Genomic DNA, 14,331 nt, shown 5'->3' on the forward strand with positions numbered 1-14,331 from the left:
ATAATAATAATAATATTGAATTCACATAATTGGTTTAATTTACGAAAGAATAACTGATTAAGTATTTGAATTCATTATTATTATGTAGTTATATGATTACCTCATTGAATTAAAAATCAGTTTTAGAATCTTTTTTTTTAAATCACTATGAAATTCTTTAATTCAATGACTTAAAAGTATGTTATATGATATGTGTATTTAATTACATAACTGATCATAAAACACATTTATTTATTAGGAAATGGAGAAAATAAGAAATAAAACATTTGTTTTCAAAGAGAAAAAATAACACAAAGTGTTTATTGCTGATGAAACTATTTACACAATTAAAACGACGGTAAGTATAGTACATTTTAAAAGAACGTTAGATTTTGTTTTTATTGCTCATGTGATGATAACTTCACAACTGCCATATATTGTTCACTGATGATACTACTGCTGTTGATGTTGGTGATGAAACGTAGATAGAAGTCAATCTGTACAATGATGATGATGTCCATACACACGATAACGATCTTTTACTCTCTGAAATGAAAAAAATTGAAAAACAAACTTAAAATTTATTTTATCTATAATCATGAACAAATAAAACAAATAATAATAATAATAATACAAACACATTATAATAAAGAAGAAGAAGAAATGACTACCTGCAATAATATGAAAAGAAAGTAATCAAAACAAACGAAGAAGAATGAAGACATGATTACCTGTAAAACTAAATACAGCAAGCGACGATCATTTTTTTCTGGAGTTGATGAGAAAGTGTAATGAAATTCATTTAAGGACTTTCCTTTAGCTTTGAAGCATAGGAAAAGATATGAATAATGCCCACATAGAGACGATTTCACACTTTGAATTTGTTTATTATTAAATGTATAAGAAGTGGAATTTCTACGTAGAAATTGAATATGCTGCATTACATATGGAGGAAATCCAAATGTATCGAAGTAGTGGGCACGTCCGTCAGTATGAATATATACGGAAATCCAGTGTGTGCCAAGTTTGTTTGAGGGATCTGTATTTATGATGATAGCTGCAGGTAGTGGAACATGTGCTGGTAATTCATTGGCTGCATATACGCTAACGAAATGATTGTGAAATAAAGAATTTGTTTGCAAAGCATTCAATAAATCTAGTGTAGAGGACATCATGTATAAAAATGCAGACATGTACATATATGATATGATATTTAAATAACGTACCTTTAAAAATCCATGATGATGTTCCTCTGATGATCCACTTCTAAGAGAAATTGGAATTCTCCATACACAATGCAGGAGATAGGTGCTGGTAGAGGCTTCGTAAAATGAACTTCCAGACGAACACAGCCATGACGTATAAGATTCCAATTCTGCACAGCGCTGGCTTCTTCATCTTGAGTAATGTCGAAAACAAAGATAGTGTATCCTTGAGGAAAGTCAAGGCGAGGAATATTGTTGCCATGATTGGAAAAGTGAATGCCTGATCCACAGAATAAGGTATGATATGAGGAAGCATAGAGGTTGTTTTCGAAAATTGATTGTAATGGTTTTGAAGGTACAGGTTTTACATCAATGTATAGAGAGAAGAAATTGATGTCAAAATGCTTGAAATGAAATGGATTTGAAGTTATTGTTCCTGTATAGGCATCATTTTGTGTAAACGCCACAATCACTCGAGTTGGTAATACTCCCATAAATAAATTATCAATTGTTTTTGATTGAAGATCCTTTGGAATGACGAATGACTTCATTTGCACTCTTGTGAGAGGATATTTGGCTGTTGTTGATTGTAGAAGCTTGTTATGTGCTAGTTTTATTGTAGGACTAACATTAATCTTTTTAATATGTAAAGCAGCATCTAAAATATTCACTTTAGCCTCAACAGACGCATCACTAGCGATGAGACAAAAGTTTGGCTTTGCAGGAATTAACTTGAGACGTAATTCTACTCCTTGGATTAAAAATTTATCTTGATTAAAAATATCACAATGAAGATATCCAAGCATGTCGAATTTTGCACTTTTTTTGTTAATTCATGAGGTTGTTGAAATCCTCTATTACCACTAGATGTTGCATCCATATGTCCAGCAGTATCTTGAAACCAGAATGCACATTGAAGATGAGTATTTTTAGCAGAATCATCATAATTTAACAGTTTTTCAATGTATGATCGATATGGATGATTATGAGATGGAAATGAAATCAGTTTGTTATTTAAATACACTTCCACTTCACTGAACATAGAATTTAAAAAGTCATTAATAGGAGCCACAGCTTTATCACTTTCACCAAATGCTGAGCCATCAGGCTTAACGATTTGAGCTTCGATGTAAAGAAGAGTATGTGGTAGATCTATGTATTCATCACTTGTTCCTGGGATGACAAACTCTATAGGAGCATTATCGGCTAGTGAACTGATTGGTTTGTATGTAACAACATGATTATCCAATATACTGGTTTGCGTTGCTTTTGTAGAAAAAATATCTAGTTCACTTTTTACACACTCGCAGGATTGATGATGTAAGAAAGCCATAATGGTGATGATTTAATCAAAGATATCGTGTGATAACTTCCTCTTCTTATAAGACTCATTTTTCTTTGTTTTCTGTGTACGTTTCCTCTTGCCCTTCTTCTTCTTCTTGCGCTTGATGATGTGTAATGATGAAGGGTTAAAGATGGAATGATGTGTAATTCTTCTTTTCCTTCGTTGATATCCAGATCCTAGCATAGATTTCAGTTTATTTTTTGCTTTATCTTGCAAGACGGATCTCGCTTCACCCATTCGTTGATGAAAGGATTCGTTAATAGGTTGATTATCGATGATGACATCAGTAATAACGTTTGCTCCAGATTTTAATAATTCCTTTCCTACTGTTTTAGCTCCTTGTTTTACTAGTGGCATGACAGAACGAAATAATCCTCCAAGGAAACTTCCAATACCATGTCCAACTTGATAAGGGGAACCAACATAAACGTTTCCAGTTCCAGAAAGAGCTTGTTTTTGATAATAATGTAAATATGGATTATTCATATTTGTCGATGTTGACGCACTGGTCGAAAATGTAGTTTAACGCATACAGTTCCGAAAGTGAATGCCAGTGGAGAGCCTGTACTATCTCTTATATCTATTTTGATGTGTTCAAAATGCATCTTCTCTATAGGCACATAATGTGGCGGATTAAAAATTTCTATAACACTACTTCCAAATGTATGATTCACAGGATTCATATTTATGATACGTAATAATGGTGCTACTGTATCTCCAACAAATACAGATTGAATTATATCACAATACACATACATTGTAGATGGAAGTCCTAAACGTAAATTTGGAATGCTTTGGCCTTGTTGCATATCCTTTAAATCAACGCTTGGATCAAACCCCAACATCGCACTAACACTTGGTGATAATGCAACGTCTACATCTATGTCTTTATGAAGACGTCGTATAAAACAGGTATTACTCTCACGAGTATAAGAAATATGTAAATTTGTGAATCTGTTGTACGTATTTATTATCTTTATCAATTCTGATATGTCAGTGTAATAACGTACAGGAATAGTTATAAATTTCCATTCATCACTTTTTGCAGGTTTGTAAAAATTTTTATTATTTTTGTCATTAATATTTAATATTGAGTGAGGATAATGAATTTCAACAATAGCCACTTCCCACTTTTCATGGAATTCCATTCTTTGATGAAGTTTCGAAGTGTATGATGTTAAGGTGTTGTCAGGAAAATATTCCATAGAACTATTACTGGGAAGCGTAACGTAAAAATCTCCATCAGGTTCCATTGTACTTCTCGATATTGTTTACGGATGATGCAGGTATCCAGGAATCGAAAGAAGGATATCGTTTCCAATGAACAAGATATTCTTTTCTGCTGCCTTTTCTTCTTTTACGTATGATTTTATCTATGTAAAATGTCTTTGATAACGTCACAGGTTGTAATTCCTCTCTGTAAAACAATCCATCCAGTGGTTCCTTATTTAAATCTTCAATTTCATAAACAGGTGGATCTCTTGGTATTATCTTCTTCACTTTAAATATTTCCCAAGTCCAATTTTGCATATATCCTTTATCAAATGTACGTTTAGTTTTGCTAATTCGTACTGTATCACCAATCTTAAGATGTTTTGAGAAATTTGGATTCTTCTTCTTCTTCTTCTTTATTCTATTATCATATTGATTATGCCATACTTGTAATAGGTTATTTTGAGAAACATTTGCAGGTGACATCTTTATGCTTGAATGATAACCTTCATTGTATGATTTCACAAGAAGAGGTAATACATTTAAATAATTATACGTTTGATACTTTGTTAAATACTTCCACATTTTTTCTTTTAAAGTTCTGTTAAAACGTTCTACAATACTAGCTTTTATATCAGGATTTTTAGTTGTAATGTTTTATTTTGTTGTCCACTAAGTACTTCTGTATTGTTTCATTAGTAAACTCACTTCCTTTATCTGTTCGGAATGTAATTGGTTTTCTGTTTTTGAACACAATTTGCAATGCTTTTAAGACATCATTTGTACTTTTAGATTTTAATGGCACAGCCCATGCATATCGACTGAACACATCTATCACTGTAAGAATATAACGATATCCATCATTAAATTTATGAAGAGATTGAAGATCATTAATATCACTTTCCCACTCATCATCAATGTTATTCACTACATAGAAATCTCTTTTAAAACGACGACGTACAGGTTTGTGTAACGTATATGTTCTTTGTTGCAGTAACCATCTTCTTATACAATGTATAGGAATTTTCTTCTTTGTAGCTATCCATAATTTTTTAACAGTTGGAAACGAGGCAGGATGTGAAGGGTTGTAGTAAATCTTGCTTAACTGTTTGTTTACGGTTTCCACCTTGACCATACTGGACGTTTACACGCACGTTTCCTTTTCCTTATAGAAGATATTACTTTTTCCTTTTCTTCTTCTTCTTCTGCTTCCTCGTCGTCTTCTGGAAACGATTTCAGAGGTATTTTTTCCCTTGACGATGATGCTGTTGGTGATGCTTTAGTTCGTCGTAAAATATATGACAAACGTTTTGGATTTCCAATAAGTTCTTGAGGTGTGTTATTAGAAGATAAATAATTACAAAATTTCTCCCATCCCGGTGGATTTGTGTGTTTCCGGGGTCGCGACACATCATAAATTAAATCTATAATGTGAGATCCTTCTAGTTTATCACCTCTGATGTAAACACTTCCTTTATTATCCCACGTGATATTATCATCATGTTTCATTCTATGTAGTAGTAATTAAGCTCTTTTACGAAACATTTTGGGTATAGATAATAATATTTCTTCTTCTACTTCAGGCTTCTCTGATTTAGTTGACGTAATTGAAAGTGTCACAGGTTCTTCTTGTTTTCGTATTAAATGTAAATATTTTTGAAGAATATTGTTATACTGATTCCACTTTTCTTCATCACTAAGCGATGATAACTGTAAAATCTCTTGCATTTCTTGATCCAAGGTAGATTCACGTTTCTCCAGGGCTGATGACGATGATGATGCTGGTGTTTGTATACGATTCAGAACTTCAGGTGGAACTAAAATCATCTTCTTTGCGTGTCCCATTGTACTAACGGAATAGTAAACTTGATAATGCACCAGTTAAAATAGGAGCTAATAATGCCGGTAGGAATCCACCCTGCCGCTGCACTAATAAATGCTTCTTCTTCTTTTGGATGGAGTTTCCTTTCTTCACAAGATATCGAAGCGTCCTCTTGTATCGCTTTAATCTTGCTTTCTGTGTCTTTGTAAGAGGTACATTCCCTTTTAATACATTATAACAACATTCACAAATACTTCGAATCACTGAAGAGTCTGCATTGGCCAGTATAGCTTTACGTAATTTAGTATTTGCTTTGCTCAACGTACGAAGAAAATCTCCGTGTTTTACTCTTGGAGACATATTGTCAGAATGAAGAAACACAGTTTAAAACAAACATTATAAACACATCTTCTTCTTCTATTTCGATGGAACATAAACGTAATGATAAATATCATCGGGAAAGATATTTGTTTAAAAACGAAGTTCATCTGGCGTATCCTGTTTTAAATCAATAAAGAAATATCCATATGGTAACTTTGTTGCGTCGTTGAAACTTTCTTGAAGAAATTTTGGATTCTCAGGAGTTAGTTGATAACTCAAATGTTTAATTTGTGATTTATCTCTTGTATTTTTAAATAATACGAGATAAGAACAATTCAAGCTCATATCTCTGCTTCCTTTTCCCTGATGAAATATGTTTTGTGTAATAAATAGTACACTAAGATTTCTATGATGAGAACCCTTTGTAAAGAAATCAACTATATTGCGGTTCACTTCACACATTTGATCATCAATAATAATAAGATGCAGTCCAGTTTCAGGTAAAAAGTTTTGTTCGAGGTAATCCTTCAATAAATTGTACCTTTGTCGAAATTTCTCTGTATGCATTTTGCCATTCTGCATAGTACCAATAAATACGACGAAACGATGTATTAACCATACGTGATAAATTGGACAGGAATCGTATTACAAAGGAAGTTTTTCCACATCCACTTGGTCCGGCAACAATACATGAAAAGGGATGTTTCCACGTCGTGTCCATGTTAAAGAGTATGATCATTCTTTCTTCATACGTATATTTATAAGGGCCTTATTACATTTCTCTTTTTCTTTTGTTGGAAGTAGTGTAGCCATATGGAAGAGTATCATATGAATTTGGTATTCTACGTCGTTTAATATAATTTATCTTATAAATTTTTGTTTCGGGCATGCTGACGATAGTATGGTCTTTCCTGCTGCAAATTTTTTTCTCATTGGTAATTTTGACTTCCGTGGGGCGAGATTCTTCTTCTTCTTCTGCATCCTCTTCACTATCTACTATCATTTTCTTCATTACATCAAAATTTAGGTGTTTTGAAGATTCATAGTTTAATGAAAAGCCCCGTATCTTGCATACTTGAAACTCCTTCTTCGTACTGGAATCAAAAATACGTAATCCATAGTTCTTGGGTCTAGCCGAGACGTATTCTGAAATATAGGCCTCTTTACCATACTCGAGTACTTCATTTGTTAAATCGCCTAAAAAGTCACCAGTTGGAATTGTAGTTTCACCAGGTTTTTGCGTATAAATGACTGAATCTGTATCAAAATACAATACTCTTTCTTGCAGTTGATCTAAATACTTGTACAATTCTAATCTTGCTTGTGCTGTTGTGTACGCGGCTATGACGACATTTACTGTTGGTAGTGAAACAGGAACTTCATCTGTGTATTGCCAATATACATATACCATATCATCATTTAATGGAAATATTTGATGAACGTCTATATCATGAGATGTTAATTTCTCATATAATTCCTTTGGATCATTAATAATGCTTACATGACCCATGTTCTCACGTTGTCCAAATTTTCCCCAAAATGAATTTCACATTAATTTAGCTAAACTTCTAAGTGCTGGATTATGTTGAATTTTATTTTCATCGAGACGTATTCCTTCCTTTTCATAAAATCGCTGAATGTACTTCTGCTTTAGCTCATCTGTTTCACACCATGATGGCCATCCACTAGCTTCTGTTTTTGCTTTCGGGAAGGTGTTTATGTATTCTGCAAATAAGCCGCCACTTTTTGTTTTTTCATCATATTGAACAACGTCATATGCCCATATTTCATGAATATCTATTATTTTGTATCCTTTTTCTAATGCCTTTCTTACTTCATCTGCTACCCATGTTCCATGTAGAACTCGGTCTTCATCGTTGTGATTACAAGGTGCCTGGTTTAATTCATCACAACATGTACGGCAGAGTGGAAACATCAATCTATCATTTGATTTATAAGGGAGAACAGGATGAAACAGTTGTTTTGGAGGCAAAATACTGAGCTTAACTAATCCTTCTACTTCTTCAATGGTGAGAATATTTGAATCTCTAGGCAGGTAGATAGTAGGATGACGAATTGGAGACTTCTTAGTCTTAGAGATAAACGGATAAAGCGAAATAACATCTTTGTGTTGTATGGTTTCTCCTTCAGATTCTTGTGCTTTATGATACAAACGTATGGCATTCACACGTCCTCCATGAAAAGCGTCACGAGGATTTAATGGTGTTTCCTTTGTATACGGATGATCACTAACATACTTCTTCATCTCTTCATTTCCTGCCAATTGTTTTTTAAATTCACAACCCCATATTTCATGCACTTCACAGCCAAAATCTTTTAATTTTTGGATTTTCTTCTTTGTTGCTTCATATCGAAATTCCATGGTATCTGTAGCATTGTTATATATGAATTTATCTCTGTCGTTAGGGTAACACTTGATACAAGCATGCGTCCAGCATCCCTCATACACCCACACGTGTATTTTTCCTGTATTGGGTTCTGTCCATACACCATCTACTTTCATTGGTGCTATTCGTTTTTCCTTACTACGTGCAGCATTCGTAATTTGGATGTTTCTGGTTTTTTCTTCCCAAGCTATCCATTGTACTGCTTCAATTGATTGTACATCTCTCCATCGATATCCGTTCTTTGGTATGATACCAATTGTATTTTCCTTTAAGAAATTTCTACGATACACTAAATTACATGCACTGGCAATTGTAATACATTCAAGTAAGGGATTGACATTAGTTTCAGATTCAAATGTATTCATAAAGGAAATACAGGCTTGACGTAATACTTCGACATCCTGTACACAATACTTGATGAGTTCTTCTTTCATTTTAAAGGTGTCGTTTTGATGTTCGGTATACCATTCGAGAAACTTGCGTCTTTCGTGTACTTTCATAGTATCTGCTCCATAATATTTAATGTCTGGAAGCGGCCCTTCATAGGTTTGGTTCTCACGTCGATTAAAGAAGTGTGGGAAATATCCTTTGCACGATTGAAGCCCAAATGCACCACTTAATTTACTTAAGGGCATAGGAAGAAAGCTTTGTGAATCGATGAAGGTTACGTTTCCTATTTTAAGAGAGAGAATTTTTGCTCCATTCATGATTACTTCTGGAGTCCAATTCATCTTCTCAACCATGGTCTTAATGATGAAATGTGCGTCATATCCCTTTGAATTATGGGCAACACAGGTTACTGATTTAATGTTTGGTCGACGTTGTTGAAGATGTTTTAGAAAATCTTCTATTACATTTTCTCCGTCAAAAATATTTTCTCCCTTTCCACAAATGACACAATCATTCTTGATGTTGTTATCTTCATAACATTGGTAACATACATGTTGACTAACCAAGACATTAGGTATGTGTTCATATATGTTTGCGTCCTCGTCTTCTATTTTCGTATCTTGTGTGCATTCAATATCATAAAACAGAATCATAGCTTTCTTCTCCATGATGATTTTTCATTGGCTTTTTTCGATTTTCTTCTTTCATTCACTTTCATGTAACATTCATGATTGGGTGGTACAATAGCATAGCAAACATTGCAATATGTTTCACCACATACGTGAGTTCCTTTTTCATTTACTACATAAATTTTCAAACACTGGGCACATTTCACAATGGAACATAAAGGCTTTCCGTTTTGATAAGGAGCTGACTTGTGATAATCGAAGCATGCCTGGCCATAAAATTCTCGATTACAATCATTGCAAGTAATATGGGTTTCTTTAAAGTCAGATGGTGGCTTCTGATGACAACGATAACATACAGCTGTACAATGTTTCAAATGTGCATGCTTGTTTTCATATTTCTTATGACAACTTTCACAATAATAACTACAGCTAAAACATGCTGTCAAGCTTTCAATGACGTTGTAATGGTTACCTATGAAGAGTAAGTTTAAAGGTGTTCTTTCATTATCACTTCGTGGTGCTTCAAACATAACATCACTTCCTGAAAAGCCCCGATACACTGTAATTTTATAATCCTTTAAGTATTCCTGAAATTTACGAATTTCAGGAATTCAACCACCATGACTAAGATCTACATCAGCAGATTCACATAGGTCTTCTGCTTCTTTTTATATATTTATATTGTATTACATATCTTCTGTATTCAGCTTGATTTCTTCCCTTGTATTTTTTCAGTCCTATGGCAACTACGATTGCATGTGCTAAACACCTTGTACCTTTATTCTTAATTGTAACAATACCACTTTTGCCTTTACGTATTCTTCAGTATTCATAATATGTTGTTTCAATCCACCTTGCCCTCTCGGCATGCGTACATGATGAAAATTCACGATGCAATCTTCATTTATAAGAAAAGACGCATTACTTTGCAGTACTTTCTCATAACTTGTCCATAGAACTGCTGAGAGATTTCTTGCTTCTCTGAACGATAACCAAAAAGGGCGGTGTCCTTCTCTCTCATTTGTAATTGTTATTCCTACGTAATCATGCTGGTCCACATTACGTAGTAAATAATCTATTAGTGCCCGTAGACTTGCTTCAATTGCCGTAAAAGGGTTTTCATCTGCACGCACGGGGGCTAGACGGAATCGTAGCATTCTACCCTCCACATTGTATCTTCTGTATTGTCTTCTTCGTTCTTCTATTATATGAAATCTATTGTGTCCATCATTACGGATATTATTTCCGAATCCTACTTGTATATTTGAATTTCGTTGTGCTTGAAATACGGCTAGCAATTCGTCCATTCTTTTTTCTATGTCGTCTAAATCGACTTCCATTTCTTCGTTTTCTGTACTAGCCTCTGCTAATATGTCTATAATTGAGGGATATATTACTTCTTCTTCTTCTTTTCTGGGATCGGGAAACAAATTGTTAATCCAATTTTCTAGTTCATTCTTGTAAAACATATCATCTTCTTCTATCTTCATCTCTTCCTTATTGTAATCCTCTCCTATTATTTGGGAAAACGTGAGATTTAGCAGCTCTTCTTCATTTCTCCTTTCTTCGACGTCTTCTTCTGTTCCTTCTTGTAACCACTTTATAATTTCTTTAATACGGCCTGATGCTTCCTCTTCTTCTTCTTCTGTTATCGTTCTATTGCTAGTACTGTTCAATATTTGTAATAGTTCTTCTTCATCATATTCTTCTTTTTCTACTGGAATTTGAATTTCAATAGTTTCTCTTTCTTCTTCTTCTTCTTCTGTTGCTGATGCTGATGCTGTTGCTGCTGCTGCTTCTTCTATTCTTTCTTCTCCGTCTTCTTCTTCTTGCATTTTTTCATGATGATCTATTTCCATTTCTTCTTTTGCGTCTTCTTCTTGCATTTCTTCTTCTTCTTCTTCTTCTTCTTCTTGCATTTCTTCTTCTTATTCTTCTATCCCGATTATGGCATTTATTTCACTTAAAAGAACTTGCGTTTCGTTATTTACGTCCACTACCTCCTCTTCTTCTTCAATGTCATTAATGAAGACCGTAATCTCCTTCAGTAAATCTTGCGTACTCTCTTTTGCCATTTTTCTTCCTCAGATGTATATACGTAATGCAATATATGTAAATGGTATATGTAATAGTATATGAATATGATATATAATAGTATATGTAATAGGATATATAAATCTTATTTAAATGGAATATATATATATATATATATTGAAAGGATATATAAGCGTTTAAAAGAATATACGAATAAGTAAAAATGTGATATATAAGTAATTAAAAAGGAATAATAATAATATCAACAGGAATAGGGAAAAGGATTACACTTATCTTTATTTGTATGCAACCTAAAATAAAAAAGAAATGAATTTTGTTACTTATAAATCAATATATATTTGATATACAAATATATACTATGTAAGACAGAACTTTATGATGTCAATGAAATAATCTCTCATCATACCTTTTAAATATTTTTTAACTTTTCTTCCTATTCCACGGGATGAGGAGTGAAAGAAATGTATGCTCACAGTCTCTTTCAAATGTATTGACTAATGAAGATATGTAGATTACACGGCCTTTTATACTTATTCTGTTTTAGAATTTTATCGTTAATTTTAGTGAACGCGAAATCCGTATTTCCTCCTCCTCTCTACACGTCTTTCTTTTATACTGTCATTAATTTTAGCGACCACAAATTCAATGTTATCTTCTTTACAACTTAACGAAAAGATGCTATTGACTTTCCCCGGAAAACCGTTCCTACATGTGTCTTACTTGTCTTATTCATATGCTCCCCTTAACGTGTGAATGAGGGAGGGAAGACATTTTAAACTAAAAGATTTCATCTCTTTTTCTTACGTGATACAGCATTGACTTTCCCCCGGAAAACCGTTCCTACATGTGTCTTACTTGTCTTATTCATATGCTCCCCTTAGCGTGTGAATGAGGGAGGGAAGACATTTTAAACTAAAAGATTTCATCTCTTTTTCTTACGTGATACAGCGTTCATCTTTAGTGCACGGGAAGTCACAGGTTGGAATCCTGTCACGATATGGAATCAACACTAGGAAAACTATGGAATCGATACTAATATTGTTTATTTTATATTATTTTACGTGTAAGAATACCACCCCCGGGAGCCCACCACTTTTTACCCCTTAGATGTCATGTTACTGATTTCAAAGTGTCTTTATTGAATACAACACCTTCGAAAACTATGGAATCGATACTAATATTGTTTATTTTAAATTATTTTACGTGTATGAATATCACCCCCGGGAGCTCACCACTTTTTACCCCTTAGAGGTCATGTTACTGTTTTCAAAGTGTCTTTATTGAATACAACACCTTCGAAAACTATGGAATCGATACTAATATTGTTTATTTTAAATTATTTTACGTATATAAATATTACCCCCGGGAGCCCACCACTTTTTACCCCTTAGATGTCACGTTACTGATTTCAAAGTGTCTTTATTGAATACAACACCTTTGAAAACTATGGAATCGATACTAATATTGTTTATTTTAAATTATTTTACGTGTATGAATATCACCCCCGGGAGCTCACCACTTTTTACCCCTTAGATGTCATGTTACTGTTTTCAAAGTGTCTTTATTGAATACAACACCTTCGAAAACTATGGAATCGATACTAATATTGTTTACTTTAAATTATTTTACGTGTATGAATATCACCCCCGGGAGCTCACCACTTTTTACCCCTTAGATGTCATGTTACTGTTTTCAAAGTGTCTTTATTGAATACAACACCTTCGAAAACTATGGAATCGATACTAATATTGTTTATTTTAAATTATTTTACGTATATAAATATTACCCCCGGGAGCCCACCACTTTTTACCCCTTAGATGTCACGTTACTGATTTCAAAGTGTCTTTATTGAATACAACACCTTCGAAAACTATGGAATCGATACTAATATTGTTTATTTTAAATTATTTTACGTGTATGAATATCACCCCCGGGAGCTCACCACTTTTTACCCCTTAGATGCCATGTTACTGTTTTCAAAGTGTCTTTATTGAATACAACACCTTCGAAAACTATGGAATCGATACTAATATTGTTTATTTTAAATTATTTTACGTGTATGAATATTACCCCCGGGAGCTCACCACTTTTTAAACCTTAGATGTCATGTTACTGTTTTCAAAGTGTCTTTATTGAATACAACACCTTCGAAAACTATGGAATCGATACTAATATTGTTTATTTTAAAATATTTTACGTGCATGAATATTACACCCGGGAGCTCACCACTTTTTACCCCTTAGATGTCATGTTACTGTTTTCAAAGTGTCTTTATTGAATACAACACCTTCGAAAACTATGGAATCGATACTAATATTGTTTATTTTAAATTATTTTACGTGTATGAATATCACTCCGCGAGCTCACCACTTTTTACCCCTTAGATGTCATGTTACTGTTTTCAAAGTGTCTTTATTGAATACAACTCCTTCGAAAACTATGGAATCGATACTAATATTGTTTATTTTAAATTATTATACGTGTATGAATATCACCCCCAGGGAGCCCCTCGACAAGTAAACTTTATGTTAGATAATATTATTACTTGAGTACTGTACTTTGATCTAAGGGGACTCGGTGAATCAATGGTAAAGCGTTCACTTGTGATGCGATAGGGGACCTTGGTGATTTAGTGCGTGGGTTCCGAGTTGAGCAAAATTTTGTTATATTTAGAATGAACTTGTGGTGGACAAACACCGTGTACGTGAATTTAATCCAACTCTTTCCTTTCCAACATTTCATTCATTTCTCATCACCACCGTCCCGGCGGGAGCTCATGTGATTCGGATTCCACGTTAATCAGTAGGTCCACGTCTCATATAGCCTCGCTGCTGAAAGGGACGCTAAACTAAAATCAACTCAACTCAACAACTCATCATCACCGTCTGCATTAGCATAGCCGACATAACTGTAAGACGTAAAACTTAGTGGTTCGGATTCCACGTTAATCAGTAGGTCCACGTCT

General features: G+C 33.7%; 2 protein-coding genes across 6 annotated transcripts in view; both read right to left on the reverse strand.

Annotated features, from left to right (window-relative positions):
- Sptz (zinc finger FYVE-type containing 26 spastizin) overlaps positions 1 to 14,331 on the reverse strand; it is a gene marked incomplete in the record, with an annotated part of 1,794,825 nt that overhangs the window by 558,183 nt on the left and 1,222,311 nt on the right.
- On the reverse strand, positions 309 to 9,368 carry LOC145664462 (uncharacterized). Its single transcript, XM_081731164.1, has 2 exons — positions 1,206 to 9,368; positions 309 to 525 (listed from the first exon to the last, which is right to left on the reverse strand). Exon 1 carries the CDS (start codon positions 9,348 to 9,350, stop codon positions 7,431 to 7,433), a length of 1,920 nt encoding a protein of 639 aa, XP_081587290.1. The 5' UTR covers positions 9,351 to 9,368; the 3' UTR covers positions 309 to 525; positions 1,206 to 7,430.

Source organism: Thermobia domestica, chromosome 11, assembly GCF_964235325.1.
Source record: "Thermobia domestica chromosome 11, izTheDome1.hap1.1, whole genome shotgun sequence".
NCBI classification, from domain to species: Eukaryota; Metazoa; Arthropoda; class Insecta; order Zygentoma; family Lepismatidae; genus Thermobia; species Thermobia domestica.